Source organism: Periplaneta americana, chromosome 2 (assembly GCF_040183065.1).
Source record: "Periplaneta americana isolate PAMFEO1 chromosome 2, P.americana_PAMFEO1_priV1, whole genome shotgun sequence".
Taxonomy (NCBI): Eukaryota; Metazoa; Arthropoda; class Insecta; order Blattodea; family Blattidae; genus Periplaneta; species Periplaneta americana.
Genome location: NC_091118.1, coordinates 179,044,852 through 179,065,280, shown reverse-complemented (window position 1 = coordinate 179,065,280; position 20,429 = coordinate 179,044,852). Strand labels below are relative to the sequence as shown.

Here is a 20,429-nt window from a genome sequence, read left to right as displayed (position 1 = left end):
CGTTACATGGCGATAAAAATGTTCAATAGTCTTCCTGAAGACATTAAGAATCATAGCCAAAACCCTGCATTATTTAAGGTAAAACTAAAAAATTACTTAATATCTCACACTTTCTATTCTGTAGATGATTCTTGACATTTCACAGTACTGTGTAAATATTATAATACTATTAAATGATAAACATATTACATTGTATAAAATATTACTGTTATTAAGGTATTAATTCTATCTATCTATCTATCTATCTATCTATCTATCTATCTATCTATCTATCTATCTATCTATCTATCTATCTATCTATCTATCTATCTATCTATCTATCTATCTATCTACCTATCTACCTATCTACCTATCTACCTACCTACCTACCTACCTACCTGTCTGTCTATCTATCTATCTATCTATCTATCTATCTATCTATCTATCTATCTATCTATCTATCTATCTATCTATCTATCTATCTATCTATCTATCTATCTATCTATCTACCTATCTACCTATCTACCTACCTACCTACCTACCTACCTACCTACCTGTCTGTCTATCTATCTATCTATCTATCTATCTATCTATCTATCTATCTATCTATCTATCTATCTATCTATCTATCTATCTTAGTCTCCAGGCAGTAGCAGTGAAAAAGGAGTGAACAAAATGAATTCTATTGTCCTACCACTGCAAGATGAATTAAACTGCTCTTCAGTAATAGATAATGTGTTACGCTCATACAAGAAAACAAGAAATAAAAGCATGTTTTGCAGCATGTACGTCTCTAATAAATGCAATTAATTATAAAATAGTAGGATATGACAAATAATAAACATAGCTTTTCTTTAACTTAAGCAGTTTTACATAATGATGCTTATAATTAGCCGAATTATTGTTATTAATTGTTACATAATCATTTACTACTTATATGAGCACCATCACACTTCTTGAAAAAAATTTAAATTCCTGACTTATCGCGTAATTCAGAAGTGTTTTTTTTCTGATTTTTGCCGACACCAGCCTTCTTATGTCCGGGGAAATGTTGTTTCCTGCAGCAAAATAATTTCTAAAGAAAGACCTGAATTGGCTAACATTCCAAGTCCATTGAAGTAAATTTTTCAGGACCGCAAAGAAACTTTATAGGCTTGCATTATGAGTATTGAAATAAATATTTGTATGATCCAAAAACACAGGCTTAGTGTCGGACTTCGGATATTCTATTTTACAGACTGATAGTCTATGTAAAACACAACTTGTTAGGTAAAAAGTCGTATTCGGTAAATTTTGGACTTGGAATGTTTGTCAATTCAGGTATTCAGTTGTGACTATGTTGGTACATTTTCTGGGTTTGATGAGTAAGGATCACAAAACAAATTCGACTTTGGCTGGAGCAGATCAATATCTTTAAATCGTCTATGGAACTCTTCCCAGAGATTTTTAAAACATTGCAGTATTTTATACTGTTGAGCAGAAGTTCAATGACTGAAGGCGTTGAAATTATAAAAATTGTGCTGTGAGATCTGTGACATCCACAATCTTCATCTGGAAACTTTTAAGAATAACTGTCGACACAAATTAATTGATTCTTTCCTTGCGATTTTAAAATCAAAACGTTCAGATGCTCTAATATATCGTTGAGAAAGTTACGTTTCTCGATCCATGTAGAGTCAACTAGTTCTGGACTGTCTCTATTTTTCTATTATGAATTCTGATAAATATTCAAGCAATTCAAAATACCTGGACAGAACAATATCGTGATGGTAAGAAACATAGTCAAACTGAGAATTTATGTATGAAAATTTGGACAATTTATAGACACAACTCGTAACTGATATGTAACGAGTCTACGCCATTAGCAGTACACACTTTTGTTTGCACTTCATTCTGTAAACATAAATACAATGCTGTGAGGAAGAAGCTCTACAATACATCTTCACATACATTTACTACTATTTAATGTTAATAAAAACAAACTAATTCGAATATTATATCATTCTGTAGATGAACTAATAATTTCAGGCGTTCGACACTGCTTGTCTTTGTAACTAAATAATTTCCACAAACCAACAAAGAGCAACACCTCATCTTTTACTTACGTAAGAAGTTAAGAGTCCAGTCAGCCTGAAACTTACTGAACGACTTCTTCATCAATGTGTAATGTACAACTCTTGTGTTCACCAGGGACTTGTACCTGCGTGCCTTACGTGCTCTGAGCAGCGCATACGGGCTATGAACACGTTTGCGCTCTCGTTGACATCACTGAAGTAGAGCAATTTATTTTTTAATGTATGTGGAGAATTTAAATTTTTACTTTGGCCCATTCTTTAACCGATCAAGATTAGGAGCGAGATCCATCAATTCGTGATCTATGTGCTGCAATCTGGTGGTTATACGACATAAAACGACGAACATTTGCAACATCAACGCAATAGTCGTAACAGATATTAAAATGTAGGCTTTCACAGGGGCGAATCTAGTTACTTGGCGCCTCTAGGCAGAGAAAAATATTTCCGCCCCTTATTTCGCCCTATATGCGTCATTTGGATCAAATGAAATAATTGATTCCGCGTTATTATTAATGCTGCTAATATCGGAAACGCCTGACTCAGATAAACCACACAGTCCACTATTTTCGGTACCTGCTGTTCGCCACATTGTTACACTCTGATGTATGTGGACTCGAACTGGAATAAGCTGGTTGTTTGTTTTTTTTTTTTTAATAGCACATCTACTTTTGCAATTTTTCTCACAATTTCGTCTTTTTTTATTGCCTTGTCTTTCGAGAGTTTCCAGTATTCTTGTTTAGTCAACTGTCCGAAGACAGGTCTGGGCCCCACAAGTGACACCATCAAGACATCACTCATGGCAACTAGGCCAGGAGATAATGGGGTAGGATGACCAGTTCTTTTCCCCCTCCATTACAGACATCACTGGCTAGAAAACATATTACACTAATGAGATTTCAGATGCAATTCTTCCTCTGACACATATCGGCAAGTGAGATGTAATATCTGATAATAGATATAGGCGTACATATCAGCCAGAATCTCAATCAGAGGTGTTTCCGGTACTGAGAACCACTTAGCTTTTTCCGACTGCCACTCATTATAATGAATATTAAAATATAAACCACCTAGGTACAAAACAACTGCACTCTTTACTTACTTACTGGCTTTTAAGGAACCCGGAGGTTCATTGCCGCCCTCACATAAGCCCGCCATTGGTCCCTATCCTGAGCAAGATTAATCCAGTCTCTACCATCATATCCCACCTCCCTCAAATCCATTTTAATATTATCTTCCCATCTACGTCTCGGCCTCCCCAAAGGTCTTTTCCCCTCTGGCCTCCCAACTAACACTCTATATCCATTTCTGGATTCGCCCATACGTGCTACATGCCCTGCCCATCTCAAACGTCTGGATTTAATGTTCCTAATTATATCAGGTGAAGGATACAATGAGTGCAGCTCTGCGTTGTGTAACTTTCTCCATTCTCCTGTAACTTCATCCCTCTTAGCTCCAAATATTTTCCTAAGAACCTTATTCTCAAAAACCCTCAATCTTTGTTCCTCTCTCAAAGTGAGAATCTAAGTTTCACAACCATATAGAACAACAGATAATATAACTGTTTTATAAATTCTAACTTTCAGATTTTTTGACAGAAGACTAGATGACAAAAGCTTCTCAACTGAATAATAACAGGCATTTCCCATATTTATTCTGCGTTTAATTTCCTCCCGAGTGTCATTTATATTTGTTACTGTTACTCCAAGATATTTGAATTTTTCCACCTCTTCGAAGGATAAATCTCCAACTTTTATAGTTCCATTTCGTACAATATTCTGATAACGAGACAAAATCATATACTTAGTCTTTTCGGGATTTACTTCCAACCTTATCTTTACCGTTTCAAATTAAACTGAACTGCCAAACGTCCGGCTAAGACAATGACTGGCGGTATTTTCTTTTTTGAATGTAAGTCTGAATGGGCATTATCGAGTGTTGATACTGGCTACTCTTATGACAGAGTTAGCGGCGTCTCTCATCACAAAGCTTATGATTGCGAGCAACGAGATTTACCTTCCTAACGTATCATAATATAATACCAGTAAGTTCTTTAATGTTATCACGTGAGACTCTCACGGTGAGAGGGCATAACATTGAAAAAAGTGCTATGATCGCACTGTGACACTATTATTGAAAAATTTCCCTTTTTCCGTTGACAGACCATTGATTAAATTTGAACTGATTGTTACCAATGTTATTCATATCCTTTTCATGGTGCGTTTAAGTTTATGTACTCTTTTAAATTAAAGAGTTATGAATAAAATTAAAAAAAAATTAACAGTAATAGCTAAAAAAAAACGCCTCCTCAAATCTGCCTAAATACACCCCTGGGCCTACACCACTTTAAAGCAAGAACGAAATAAAAATAAAACAGAACTTTATGTTGATAAGCAAAAAGTAAATGATGAGACAGAACACGATGTATTTTAGAGACGCATGGTTACAACATTGCAACATTGCAAACTGATTGCATCGTTCAGGGGCTTGAAATTAATGGTTTTAAAATTAAATTTACACGAAAACTGTTCACGCTATTGAAATACGTTAGAGGGATAATAATTATCTACTAGTGGCTTGTGCAGCAAATGCTGCTGCAAACTAAGTTCGTTAGACGTTCAAATAAAATTTTTTCAGATTTATTTTCAATGAAGAATACTTGTCTTTTTTATAGTTATTTGCTTCCATAATAATGAAACATACTCCCTCTGAATGGATTTTTTTAGACCAAATACTTTTTCTTAAACCTATCCAAATTCAGTTTTTGAGTTTCAACGCGATAATGCAAGTAACAATGTCAGGACGATAGCAGTAGCTATTTCAGGTCATTGTGGATTGTAGGCAAAATTTTAAAAAATGTCAGGTTTGCTAAGCTTTCGAACAATAGCATTTTCGTATAGCTGCTGCATGTAGAACTTGAAACGTACAGTGTAAAATCATTTTATCCTACTAAGAGATCTTGCTGAAATGATCTGGAGACTACAAAATTTTCTAGGCCTCTTATTTTATCAGTAAGTAATACCTTTTTATCTTTCCTTAGGAACTGTAATTTTTGCGCTCTCTCGAGCCGATACTCAAGACAATGACACATATCAATATCTACACTACACCGCCATTAAGTATATGGAAAAAAACCAACCCCACTGGGTTAATAAGTATAAAAAATATTTGATTTTTAATAACAATATTATTATCTTACTTAAGTTTTGTAGTTATATATAGCAGCCACTCAGTAAATTATAGAAATGAAGATCTAAATTAAGATATTCTCTACATTTACTTACATAACCTCAAAACGTTTCACTTTCATGTCATCAATATAGCATCAATAGTATGTACAATTAATGAAAAAAAAACGCATCATGATATTAACTATAATAATATTTAATTTCTAATGGTAATAATGTCATCAAACCACCTCAAGTTTCGTAGATTTGAATATCCAATACACAGCTGTACTCAGAAAATTATACACTGCAGAATCAGTTTTTAATAACAAATTGAATTGAGCTCTGAATACTGTATGTCGGCAATCCTGCAGGTCATGGCCTTCGTGTAATAGCCTATGGTTTATTGTAGTGTGTGTTTTGTTCTGAAATTCAATCAAGTCGGCCGTGATTCGATAAAATTAGTTCTCAAAACTGACAACAGATGGATTTTGGAAAATAGGAAAATTATGTAGGAAAATTGACATTTCACTGAAAACTACTACTTTTCCGAAAAACTTTGGATGCCAGGCATGAAAATGAGGGGCCACTCATTAAAATCCGTTCAGCCGTTTTCCCGTAATTTCCATTACCAGTTCAAATTATATATATATAGATTAGATTTTCTATCGATATGGACAAAAACCACGCTCCTACTCACAATAGTTACCTAATAAGAGGGTGGTAAACATTTTTTCTGAGAAAACTATGAACTTTCTACCAATATGGTAGGCCTAATACACATTTTTGTTACATACAACATGAACTATTCTCTCTGATAATCTGCAGAGTTATTTCACTTTCACTCTACTGTATATTCATGTAATTATTATTGATTTATTCTGCCAAAATAGGAATAAATTCTAACTGCAGTTGCAACAGTTATGCCAAATTGTGCTGTATAAAACAAGACAGAAATACAGACTCATTTAGTCTCAGAATAAAGCAAAATATTAGATCTACATAAAATTGCAGGTGAAACGAGCGTTGAGAGACTTCCTCCGATTTTTGAATAGACACCGACGTACTTGAACTGCCAACATAGAAAACAAAAAATCACTACCTGTTCAAGAGCACCACACTCAATCGCTTTCATCTTCATCTTGACGAGGATAAAAAAAAGCCTAAACTAACCTAACCTAACCTGTCACTAAAATCCTAAACTAACCTAATCTAACTTGTCGCAGATTCGTCTATACAAGGCATAATAAAAGCCTAAACTATCCTAACCTATCTTGTCACAGTTTCATATATGCAAAGCATAATAAAATGGTTAAGCTAACCTAACCTAACCGGTTACTAAAATCCTAAACTAACCTAACCTAACCTGTTACAGATTTGCCTATACAAAGCATAACAAAATCCTAAACTACTGTAACCTAACCTGTCACAGGTAAGTACGTAAGACACGCAGTAATAAAAGTCTAAACTAACCTAACCTGTCATAACACTCCATTTTCTTACCTCTACACACTTCCTTGAGGTATGAAAATGGCCAAATTTCTATCCCGCTGGAACTTGCAAACTAGCGTGAAACGTTTGTAATAACGCGTAAGTCATGTTGGTACGAGTCCACACCTGTGGAGTAACGGTTAGCACGTCTAGCCGCGAAACGAGGTGGCCCGGGTTCGATTCCCGGTCGGGGCAAGTTACCTGGTTGAGGTTTTTTCCGGGGTTTTCCCTCAACCCAATATGGGCAAATGCTGGGTAACTTTCGGTGTTGGACCCCGGACTCATTTCACCGGCATTATCACCTTCATCTCATTCAGACGCTAAATAACCTAAGCTGTTGATAAAGCGTCGTAAAATAACCTACTAAAAAAATGTTGGTACGACGTGTAAGACTACTGAAGATTCATCTCCGCTGTAGGAAAAGAAGTCGCACAACGCTCGTTATAGGCCATGTAAATTTTAATTAAATGTCGTGTACAAAAGTTCATAAAAATAGTTTTGCAGAGCCTGTGTAGTAATGATAAGCCAAAATCCAGAAAGTTATTTTTAAGAGATAAGAAATTAAATACGTTACATATTTTAATAAAATTAACGAGCATTGTAATACCGGTGACCCCTTGTTCTCAAATTTATTCACTAACTTATGTACTGCCCGCCTCCTCCTCGGTCGAGTATTCGGAAATTTCACAATAAAAACTCCGCACAGATCCGGCGAGCCGATTCGTACTTGCAATCTATCTTGCACATAAACAGTCTTTCTTGTAGAATCAAATAATAAGCCGTTCTACATTTGCACGGAACTGCAGTCACAACAATCTTACAATTGCACAACACGCATGGGCGCGTCCAACGTGAAGGGGAATTGGGTAGCAGAATGGGCGGCAGACGGTAGACTAGCGTCGGACGGTCAACATGCCGTAGGTCGGTAAACCAAACCAATAACAACTCTATATAAACGGAAGATATTTCACTTGACGAAATTAGAGGATGAATTTATTGTTTAATGGACGCAAAAACTTTTATCAACTGCCCTCAAACCCAAGAAGTAATATCTGAAGAAACATGAACAACATGTTCAAACACATTCAAGGTTCTTTTTAGATATGTGAATTATATTAGTTCTTTATTTTTCAAGTAGGGTAAAGGTGCCTAGTTCCGTGATAACCCTAATCCCGTGATACAATTTTAATTGCCTGCCATGGAGTTGTGGTCTTTGAAAAGTGAAAAGTGGTTGACCAGTAAGTTTTTCTTTCTCTTGTGACCGCTCCTGAAGAAACATTTTATATTTGAGGTAGGAATTAATATAGCATTATAAAAATGATAATTACTATAGATTAAAGTCAGCTGAATCAATGTGTATGATTATTTAAACATTGTGAGACAATAACAATGCTACAGGAGCTTTCCCATTTTCGGATTTATTTTCATATTTCTCCTTCCTGGCTCACTCGACCAGTGATGACAACGCTAAATTGTGAAAATTAATGTCTATGAAAGAAAATAGTTCGTGGAAATAATAATATAAGTTATAAAAACATCAATTATAATTATAATAGAATAATAAGGCATAATATATTTAACTTAATTACTGCTGTTAGGAATATAAATAATGAGAAAAAATTCTGTTTTAATTCAATTTATTCAAATTTAATTTTGTATTGAATTTAACTTTAAGTTTATTTTGTTTTATAATATACTAGCCGTACCCGTGCGCTCCGCTGCACCCGTTAGAAATAAATATAAAGTAATTACATAATTAAAATAGGACATTTGATCCAGGGAACATTCGTGTTTGATATAGATTAGATTAGATTAGATTTATTTATTTAACCTGGTAGAGATAAGGCCGTCAGGCCTTCTCTGCCCCTCTACCAGGGGATTACAACTATAACATGAACAATAAGATTACAATTAATATTAAATTTATAATTACAATTACAATAAAAATTAAAGTACGACAAGAATACCTGATTAATGAAAGCTAGACATTTTATCATAGAAGTTAAGAACAAAGAATATTTTTGTATTTACTAAATTACAAATTAAACCTACAATAACAAAATTCTATAGTGATGAAATTACCGGATATTGAGATATTTTGTGGTAGATTAAAAGAACTATTTACAAGAAACCATGTCTGAACGAGTCTCAATTACTGACCAAGTGCCTAGTAAGTTTGCGTTTGAATTGAATTTTATTTCGACAGTCCCTGATGCTAGCAGGTAACGAATTCCAGAGTCTTGGCAGGGCTATTGTGAAAGAGGATGAGTATGAGGAGGTGCGATGGGATGGTATTGTTAGTATTGTTTCATGGCGAGAGCGTGTGTTCAGATTGTGGTGGGAAGAAAGGTAAGTGAAGCGAGACGACAGGTACGAAGGAATAGAAGAGTTCAAGATTTCGAAGAGAAAGAGAAGTGAATGTAAATTTCTTTTCTTATCTAGTTTAAGCCAACCTATTGCTTCCAGGGATGGGGTAATATGATCAAATTTACGAACATTGCTTACAAAACGTACACACAAATTATGAGCACGTTGAAGTTTCATTTTGTTGTCGCTGGAAAGGTCAGTCAGTAAAATGTCAGCATAGTCAAAATGGGGAAATACAAGGGTCTGCACAAGGGACTTTTTTAAGCAAGAGGGAAGATGAACATTTATCCTTTTTAGCACATGAATAATAGAATATACTTTTCTGCAGGTTTCTGTGATTTGCATGTCCCAGTTGAGATTATTATCCATGTGAATGCCAAGATTTTTTACCGAAGAACTGAAAGGGATATGCACTGTACTTACTTTAACGGGGGAAATGTCGAGGTGCTTTACAGCGTCGGTTTGCCGTTTGTGTCCTAATATGATTGCTTGTGTCTTTCCAGGATTGATATTAAGATGGAATTTCTTTGTCCATGTCACAATCGAGTCAATGTCTTTGTTCAATTTATCTATAGCGTCATTTATTCGATCTAAGCGGGAAGAGATGTAGCATTGAAGGTCGTCAGCATACAAGTGATAGTTACAATGCCTTACATGAGATGTAATATCACTGACATATATCGTGAACAACAATGGTCCGAGTACCGAACCCTGTGGTATACCTGATGTTATGTTAAACCAGGAAGAGCTTCGATTCCCGGATACAACACATTGTTGTCTTTCCCGTAAGTAGGATTCGAACCAACTCACAGCAGTCTCTGACAAATGCAGATTTCTCAATTTATGCGTGAGCAGGTCGAAATTTACAGAGTTGAAAGCTTTGCTAAGGTCAAGAAGTGTTAGTATTGTTACTTTATTAGAGTCGATTGCTTCACGAATGTCTTCTGTCACTTTAAGTAGAGCAGTGCTTGTGTTGTGTCCAGCTCTGAAACCTGACTGATACTTGTCGAATAGTTTGTGTTCGTTCATGTAGTTAGTAATTTGTCTGTGTACGATTCTTTCCAGTGCTTTTGATATGGCTGGCAGGATACTGATTGGTCTATAGTCGTTCGGGTCGGTGGGAACTTTGACTTTTGGAAGAGGAAGAACGAAAGCTTGCTTCCATATTTTAGGGAAAGTTGAAGTGATTAAGGAACTATTGAATATGTGTGCAATTGTAGGTATTACTATGTCTTGTATTTTCTGTATGAGTAATATGCTAATGTTGTCTGGCCCTTGAGCTTTCGTCTTGATATAAGGATAAATCATTTATTATGTTATTTAATTTAAATTGTATTTGCATAATTAAAATGCGATCATTTTGATCCAGAGACCACTCCTTTGGTCATAAAAATATTTTAGGAAATACAGGAAACGAATGTACGGAATAGCCTATCAATTTTTCTGTGCATAAGAAGCTATTTTAATTTTAGGTGCCTGTCCTCGATTCACCAGAAGTTACTGTAATAACATTATAGTATTATGTCCATCTAGAGAAACTACACTTTCCAATGGTGAATTAATAATTAATAATACAAATCGGTTAATTTATCTTCCGATATTACTTCATACAAACACAGAAACATTATCTGTAGGCTATCTTTCATAGCTTTCGATTGTTGCTGCCCAAGGTCCGTTATAGACGAAGTCATTTGTTTTTTAATACATTACACGGCCTTAGATGGCAGTTATTTTAATTTTAAAACTCATTTATCTCATTAAATATCAGTCCTATCAAAATTTTTCAAGGAATAAAACTTATCGCAAATTAGTTTTAAAGAAACTTTTGTTATGTAACATTTTTCATAAAAATCAATAATAAGCGAGATATCTCGATTTATTTAATTCAGGCCCCCTTATAACCCCCCCTTTTAAATAATGTATTTTGAATGCCATATAGCCTAAAATCTAAGTTACAACGAACTTAATTTATATTCGAATTTTCATCGAAATCCGTTCAGCCATTATCACGTGAAAAGGTAACAAACATACAGATAGACAGACATACAAACAAAAATTTCAAAAAAGCGATTTTCGGTTTCAGGGTGATTAATTATATATGTTAGGACCAATTATTTTTGGAAAATCGAAAATTACCAGAAAAATTTCGGCTACAGATTTATTATTAGTATAGATTAATATGTAATGTGTATTCCTGTAGTTACACAAGTATTTTATATGAAATTTGTCACTTAGGCCCTTTTTCTATGTTGTAATTTCTTGCTTAATTCCTATTAAAACAATATAGGCCTACCATGACTTTAAAATGTGTTTCCAAATATACGTTTGTTTTTCTAAGCAGTTTATGAGGATTGTTTTAGTATCACGAGATTAGGATATCACTCACGGAATTAGGAAACCACTATCACGGAATTTGGATCCCTGTCACGGATTTAGGGGCCAATGTATAACAATGAAGAATCACATATTATATATCAAACTTGTGAAACTGTTGACACTGAATGTTGTAAAAACTGTAGCTAAAGGTCCAAATAACGTCATTTAGGTGTTATTTGAAAATTTTTAGTACAATTTTGGCATAAATCTAGACTTTATTAAATATGTCACGGAATTAGGCAACCTTACCCTATTTGATAACTCTTCCATTCTTTGCAGGAAATGTTATGCGCAGAGGAGTTCCTCAGGGAAAAACATTTTACCAAAAAAGATGCCGAACAAATCGTATCTGAGTACATGCACTTGATGACATGGGAACCTGGTGCGCGAGTCCTGGATCTGGGATGTGGTCCAGGACATAATGCAGCAGAAGTTTTACTACCTCGCTTACCGGATGATTTCGAGATTCTGGTGGGGGCAGACATATCGCATCCCATGGTGCAGCTTGCCTCCAGCACGTACAAGCACCCCAAACTCAAGTTCTTACATTTGGACGCTGGCATGGATATACCAGCTGACTCCGAATTCAGGACTCCAGGTTTCGACAAGATATTCGGCTTCTATCTACTGCATTGGGTTCCTGACCAGAGGTTAGAAAACACGGCCGACTTTCTCTCGCAATAAAAGCATTTGTAACATTTCAGGTAATGTTTCTTTAAATTTCTGTAACTAAAATAAAGGAATATGTGGCGAGACTCTCTTAGGATGTTATATTTACATAAAAAATTCGGTTGACAAGCACTAATAATTTTGTTCATGCTGCTATATCCAAGATATCATCATCATCATCATTATATCCTATCACGAATATATACCTAGTGATCTTTTTCAGTCTCTAAGTGGATTTCGTCTGTAAAGTCAGGAAGTCGTTTCAGAGATCTGTCAAGTATTTTTTACGGAACCTGAATCTATCAAGGGTTGAGGCAGGATGGCCCACCTGTCACCGTCGGCTAATCAGGAAGGGCTTGGGGCTCCGGACCCACGGAGCTTATTAGGTTACTCGTTCGCGAAGCGGGTCTTGGTTCTATCAGGGGCTGAGGCAGAATGGCCCACCTGTCAACGTTGGATTCACGAATGCCACCCAGGCCACCTGTCGGACTTGTACAATCATCACACAATGGGCCAAACCATGGAAGTAATCATCTCTTTTTCGGGCGAATTTTCGTGAATGCGAGGATCAGAATTGTTTTTGGATTCCTATATGGCAGAATTCAACAAGGACTGCAATGCCCTGGCTGTAGAAATGGGTTAAATTCTAGCAATGCTGTAGTTGGAAGCAAATTTTAGGGGGTACTGTTAAAATCTCCTTGGTCAGACTAGACTCTACAAGGACTCTTACTGTACTTCTTTTCCAAGGTTACATCTTCGTCATGCAGTCGCCTCTGTAGACCTCCTTTCAGATCGCAGCTACAATAATTGCATATATATATATATATATATATATATATATATAAGGCAAGAAATTAGCCGCTGACATTGGTGGCCCAACATTTTTTAGGAACTAAAGCCTAGGAACTCTTTTACTGGAAGAGTATTCCTTTTCTTAGTGCAGATATCGTTCATTACAGTAATGCTCATTGATATTCTTTAAATGGTTGTAACTGGAATAGAATCTACAATATGTAACTGGACTCAAGATTCATGAACGCACGAAAAGCAACAATATTTCCCTCCTTTAGCAAACTGATAGCATTATGTGTGAGCGAGTTTTAAAATTAGCGAATCAGTGCAGCAGAATTCTTGAGGCGCCACATCATAAAATTAGTGTTATGCGAAGGCATCTACGCAAGTTTGGAAATTAGCGAATCAGTATAGCAGATTTCTTGATGCGCTATGCCATGAAGTTAATGTTAATTACATAAATACGACGGCGGTATGCAAGCTTGAAATTTACAAATCACAACTACTCCTGAAGTGTCAGACCATGGTTTTTGATAAAACAACGAATGGACAAGCGTTTAAGCAAAGGATATGAGATGCCAGTAGAAAACTTTTTTGCGATATATTAAAGTCAAAATGTTTTTCAAATAGCTAACATCCTGCCATTTAAAAGTGTATTAAAGATAATTTAAACATAATTAATATATTTTCGAGCCTTTTTCTCCGGTACGGTAACAGCAAGTTTTCACTTTAGACGGTACAGCACTGCATTCTAGTGAGTACCCAGACTTGCCTTGCAAGACGAAGTTTTCAGATTCATCTAATAAAACCAATAATTTTTTCCTGGTAAATAATCTTCAATTTGTGCATAGTTTCATACATTGCAGGTACAACACTACAGCAACAAAATTATCTGATTTCCTTCTAAAATTATTTTAAAAAAATTGTATATAGATTTACAAAACACTACTTCAATTCAGAATGTGCAAGATGGCAAACTACGAAGTAATACATTTCTTTAAAGATTTGATGACACTCAACGCAGTTGATGGTCCAAAATCTCATCTTCAAATTTGACTATCGATTTGACAGACGTAAAAGACAACAATATTGGTCAAGTGAGAATAACCTGTCTGTCGAAAACTGAATATTTGACCATCATCAATCTTTCTTAACCAGGTTGGTAATAGAGGTCCTTAGTCTTTATTCAGTATTTGATGCTTTCTGTCTGTTTTCAGAAAAGCTGTCTCCAATATACACAGTATTCTACGCCCTGGAGGGGAGGCCGTGCTCAGTGTCTTGACAAAGTCTCCGTTCGGTACGGCTCTTATTGCTCAAAGCAAGAAACCAGAATGGCAGCCTTACGTGAAGGTGAGAATCATTCGTCACTTTTGTTTTTCTATTGCTATATCGTAATAAAATGTAACAAAATCTTGGCAAGATCACTGTACCTAATTACGAAAGAGAGAATAGATCATCAACAAGACAGCAAATACGCTACCTTCAAAAATACGTCTTTATGATTAGCACTTCTATTTAGAATTTGAATTATTTACTAGGGCGAAGTTAAGGCCATCAGGCCTTTTCTTCCACTTCACTATAAATCAACCTGAGGTACAAGATAAAATTATTACATTCACTGAGATTAATTATATGATATATGTCACAGATCTTAGTAATAATATAAAATAGTTTACTTACTTACAAATGGCTTTTAGATAACCCAGAGGTTCATTGCCGTCCTCACATAAGCCCGCCATCAGTCTCTTCCTGAGCAAGATCAATCCAGTCCCTACCATCATATCCCACGTCCCTCAAATACATTTCTATTAGTGTTGTGGGATCTAATCGATTAATCGATCAATTTCTGTTGTAAGAATAATCGATAAAAATATTTGATCAAATAATCGAGTCGATTAAAATTAATCGGTTGTAGTTGATATTAATTATTATTTTGTTAATACAAACTCATACTAAAAATTCCGACAATATTTCTCTCTTGGAAATTGCTTATTTAAAACTACAATAATACTTCATTTTCTAACTGTAAACCAGGTAGTGTAGGAAAATCTTTGCACAAACACTTCAGAGATATGAGGACAGTCTACCTCTATTGAAAGTTGAAACACAATGCGAAAACCTTATTAAGTTTTATGGTTTTCCGAGAAAACTTCCAACTTGTTGTTAGCTCATTTCCCTAGCATATGAAATACACACTTTTCTGGGATTCGTCCCCCTCATCCCTTATAAAATAGCCATGTCTACACTGTGTGCAAGTAACTACCTTCTTCTCTTTCTAAAATCCGGTAATTCGATTACAATAGGGGCCAGTCTTCTGTTTCGACCGCTGTAGTGTACTTTTGCAGTTCAGTTTCTGTACTGAGTTTGTATATGAAGGTTGTGTGTTTAGTTTGATAAAGCAAAAAATCAGTTTTCTGTGGTTTGTGAAAAGTGTAAACTCCATTATGTCATATGAGAATTTGAGAGGTAAACTCCGTGAAACGTTTGGATTTAAATTGAACGATCGTGGAGAATTGCTTGATAAAAAAAAAATTGTTCGTCTTTAGTGATGAAGGAAACATTGTTACTAAACGTAGAGTGGCACTCAAGTCGGAGCATGTGAATGCACTCACATGTTTAAAATCACTGATGAAGCAGTATTAACTAGGTGAGTCTTCACACTTTTTGTTATTTATGTTTGTCTCAAAAATTCCCGGAGAAATTGACACAATAAATTATAAATATCATAATAAATATGTTAGTAAGTAATTAAAATAGTTGTTTTGTAATATAACAATACAATATATACAGATATACAACATTTAATACTTATGCTTATCACCGAACACAAGTTAAATTTAACAATAATTGTGTATTAGAGTATATTAAAACATTTTTCAACTCGATCAAAACTCGATTAAACTATCGATTAATTGATTATATTCAAACAAAAAATCGATTAAATATTTCGATCGATCAACAGCACTAATTTTTATATTATCCCCCCATCTACGTCTCGTCCTTCCCAAAGATTTTTTTCCCCTCAGATCTGTAGTATGTGTGTGTGTATGTGTGTGTGTGTATTTTGTCTCTTTTTCATAATTTTCGTTAAATAAACGAAAAGTAGATACAATATTCAGTCAACACGTTACAAAATGCTTCTGATTGAGGTTCTGTCTGATATGTACATCTATTATTATCAGGTAGTAGGGGAAAAGTGGGTATAGTAAGACAGGGAGAACAGTGAGACATATTTTATTAGATGGTAAATTTTGATGTTGAGATGTTGGTAACAGTGGAGTTGTATGTTGCATGAGTAAAGTAACAGTATTTTCATACTCGATTTGATTCTAATTATAAAGGTGAATGATGAAAAAATAATTCGTAATTTTTCACTCTAGAAGTAACATTTTGGCTTGTGTTTAATGAAGGTTATATTGGATATACAAATGACATATAAATATGAATGTTTTGTTACCTAATACTATAGTACTTGAGATTATGTTTGGCAAAGTTTCGTCTTTCTTGTTTTAATTTTAAAGTGATGGCGTCATTTTTAAATGAACTATGCGTAAAGGGAACAGTGAGACATGCCATTGAAGGGTATACTGCGACGTCTCACTGTTCCCATGTACCAATGATTTGCAAAAACAAACTGTAATTACATTGCATTTACCAATAACTAGCATTAAAAATGAATATACTAGTAACCAATTTAGGAACTGTAGCTTAAAATAATGGATACATTACGTTTTAATGGTTTCATAAATAAAAAAATTATTCACAAAATTTAAAAAAAATGTTAAAAAATAATAAAGAATTACATTAAATTATTATAATTATAAGCTTTGTTGTCACCAAAAATTCATTTCATTTTTTCGCAAAAGTTTGAAATGTCATGGAAAATTCACTTTTCCAAATTTTCCAGATGTATCAATTGTTTCGAAGTCATACAGTACATCAAAATGATTCTAAATAAGCCTACAGAGCATGGTAAGATAAAGAGACAGAAGCTTTCCTTTCTTTTGAAATAAATGTAAATAATTTCAATGTCCGTTAATAGAACTGTGGTGTCTCACTGTACCCTCCTGAATGGGAACAGTGAGACATTTGCATTTTTTTTTTGACAAACACGTATTGTATATTATGCCCTTTATCTATTAACATTTCTGTTTATGTATTATTGTACTCCATGTTTTAATGTATATTTCTATTGCACTTGATTTTAAAAATACTTGAATTATCACTTGCATACATATGTCTTAATATTTTGTGTCTCACTGTACCCACTACTCCCCTACATCTCACTTGATGTTATGTGTCAGATGAAGAACAATTACTGTTTGTATACAGCTGCAGACTGATTAGTGTAACATGTAGCTAATCGGCGATGTATTCAATGGAGGGGGAAAGGAACTGGCCACCCTATCCCATTATTTCCTGGCCTAGTTGCCTATAAGTGTAGTGCCTTCTTTGTATCACTTGAGAGCTTCAAACCTGTCCTTGGACAGTTGACTAAACAACAACGTGTCATAAAATTAGCTTTAGTAACTAATTGTCTAAATAAATATTAGACCTATGACACAAATTATACCGTCATAATAGAAGTCATGACATTTTAGTTGTCATGGTAATATTTTACGCCACTGGTAAAATAATGTGGTACATTATTCACGATTATCACTAACGACAAAAATTGTTTATAATGCTAGAGTACAATACATAAAATTGCCTGACATGCAGACTTGAATGTATTCAGTAGCTTATCAAATCATGAAGAAATGTCCTCAAAACAATGCATTTATGAACTAAAAATCTTTCAAAAATGTCCTAAAAATTGATCTTACACAATTGGCTTAGTAGGAATATTAAAATTTAGACTACTAATTAAATTAAATTCTAGTACCAACATTCAAGTTTATTTAATTTTACATTTTTTTAAGTTGGTTATTCAACGACGCTGTATCAACTACGAGGTTATTTAGCATCGATGACATTGGTGATAGCGAGATGGTATTTGGCGAGATGAGGCCGAGGATTCGCCATGGATTACCTGGCATTCACCTTACGGTTGGGGCAAACCTTGGAAAAAACCAACCAGGTAATCAGCCCAAGCGGGAATCGAACCCGCTTCCGAACGCAACTTCAGACCGGCATGCAAGCGCCTTAATCGACTGAGCCACGCAGGTGGCTTTTCAATTTTACATATTTTTTTCAAAGTATGTACACTTTAATTAATTATTTTACCTGATGTAGTTCAATGTAGTCTACCACAAAGCCACTCTTATCCGGAACTAGCAGGTATGGAGGAGTCTATATTGACGGGGTGGTTGGACTGATCCATTACGTGGGGATGTACTACGTTAAAATTAAAATACTTGTTTAGAAATATGATTAATAGTAATATGCGTTACAAGAGCGGTATGTTGACGTTTTCATATTCGAGGAAAAGATTGAAAAAGCGAAACGTAGTTGAGCTTTTTTAATTTCCGAGAACATGAAAACAAACATACCGCTCGCGTATCGTACATTATTTTGTGCGAAGATCGTTTATTACATACCTGAAAGAGGAATTTCTAATTAGTTGCAATGAAATCTCCATCTTGGTTTCTGTTCAATGACGGCAACTTTGGAAAACAAATATATCTATCTTCAACATTGTATATTTATTTATTTATCAAAGCTTCCTCAAATTAGAGGCTGCCATTAGACAAAGCATACAAAACAATACAAGAACAAATACAAGATGAGAGCTAAAAAAGTAAGAAAAAAGGTAAACAAATACACAAACAAACAATGGCAGTTTACAGAAGAAAAAAAAAATTCAAGTAAAGAATCAATGAAAGCTAAGAATGAAAAAGAAAAATGATAATGGTGCGTAAATTTTTTCCATACACTGAATTAGAGTCCATACACGTGGTTCCGTAAAAGTTTGACTGACTCTCTAATTATGAGGAGGGCCAGTTCATTCAGAAAAGATTTGTGCAGTCCTAGGGTCTTACAGAATTCTCGTAACACTGATATCGTGAAGTTGGTATTTATCTTTATAATACGGGATGGTTGGAACGTAGATTGTTTTCTGTGCTTACTATACTACAGCAGGCCGTGATATGTCTGTGTTTTTTTTTCCCCCTGTCTATGATGAGTCTGGAATCTTGTTGATTTTTTCACGGCTTCCTTAATGTTATTTCCATTACAAATGCAGTAACTTTTGTGGTGTTGTAGAGTTTACTTAATTTTTGCAAATATTTAAAAACAATAATTAACAGTGCAATTTAGGTGAAATTGCAGTGGTAAGTTTCCAATTTATAATTATTACTATATTGAACGTCTTTAAAAATAATAAGTTAAAAGCCTAAAGCAGTAAAATGAATACGACGCTTAAGCCGTAAGAATAGGGAAATTGTTATGTGTGTTACGTTGAGAATACTGAATGTGGTATTTCACACTTGCCGCGTATTGCTTTTGTGCGGAAAGCAAGCAAATACGCACGATCTCGCACAAAATAATATACAAAATAATGGGTATTAATTGAAAAAATATGTAGAGAAATTATCAAAAGAAAAAATAATGTTTTACATTAATAATGGGGATTTATGGCCAAAATTAAATGAAAATACACCAAAAATGACCGAATAAAACAAAAAATGCTCTTATGAAGTTGTAAGAGGTAAAAAATGCAAAAAAAAAAAGATGCCCTAACAAATATGTTTAAAGCACTCAGTTTATCACATAACATATAAATACTAAAGCAGGTATGTTTCTGGCTTACTAGAAAAAAGATGCAATTTCATCAAAACCCTAGCCCTACTTATCGATATTGGATGTAATTTGAGACTAGAAAATCCTCGTAACAATTCAGAAAATCCTGACCTGCAAGAAATTCATAGAAATCTATTGTCAATTTCCGTTTATTATTGTTCCAGGATGTGGAAAAGACTGTAGCACCTTATCAGCATTCAAAAGAACCTGTTAAAGAATTGACAAGCCTCTACAAAGGTGCGGGATTCGAGGTTGTCGACATTAAATGGAGAGAACTTTCATTCGATTTCCAGCTCACTAGATGCATGAAAGGTGAATCTTAAAATTATACTGTTTAAATCCATCGAATCCCAGGAAAAAATGTTCCTGTAAAATATTCTGCTTTTAAGTAGCGGCTAATGATCAATATTCAAAAGCATAATATCGTCCTCGGGGCTATAGCGGGAGGGAAATAAAACTGGGAGGTCCATGTCATAGATTTATGATTCGTTAAAGTAGGCCTACAGAGGGATTCACGCAAGATGTATTGATCATTTTTCATCGACGTTGAATTTCGACGCTGAATAATCTCTAAAGTTAAAAACTTTGTTAAATAAAATAACACTATCTCAAAATTTGAATTCCTGAAATGAAATTCATAAACAAGAGCAAAAAAAATCAAAATAAATCTTTTCTTCCTTATTTTGCGATGTGAAAGGAATATTTTCAAAATCACTCTATTATACAATAACATTATTTGTTCGTGAATCAGTTTTCCTATTATCTATTGACGAAT

The 20,429-nt window shown here is 34.6% G+C and overlaps 1 protein-coding gene across 2 annotated transcripts in view; it reads left to right on the top strand.

Moving 5' to 3' along the window:
• LOC138694882 (juvenile hormone acid O-methyltransferase-like) overlaps nt 1–20,429 on the top strand; it is a 46,436-nt gene that overhangs the window by 13,990 nt on the left and 12,017 nt on the right. For both annotated transcript variants that reach the window (XM_069819044.1, XM_069819043.1), the window contains exons 2-4: nt 11,732–12,102; nt 14,131–14,263; nt 19,819–19,966. In XM_069819044.1, coding sequence (XP_069675145.1) covers nt 11,735–12,102; nt 14,131–14,263; nt 19,819–19,966 — 649 coding nt within the window. In that variant the 5' untranslated portion in view covers nt 11,732–11,734. The remainder of the gene's footprint in view (nt 1–11,731; nt 12,103–14,130; nt 14,264–19,818; nt 19,967–20,429) is intronic.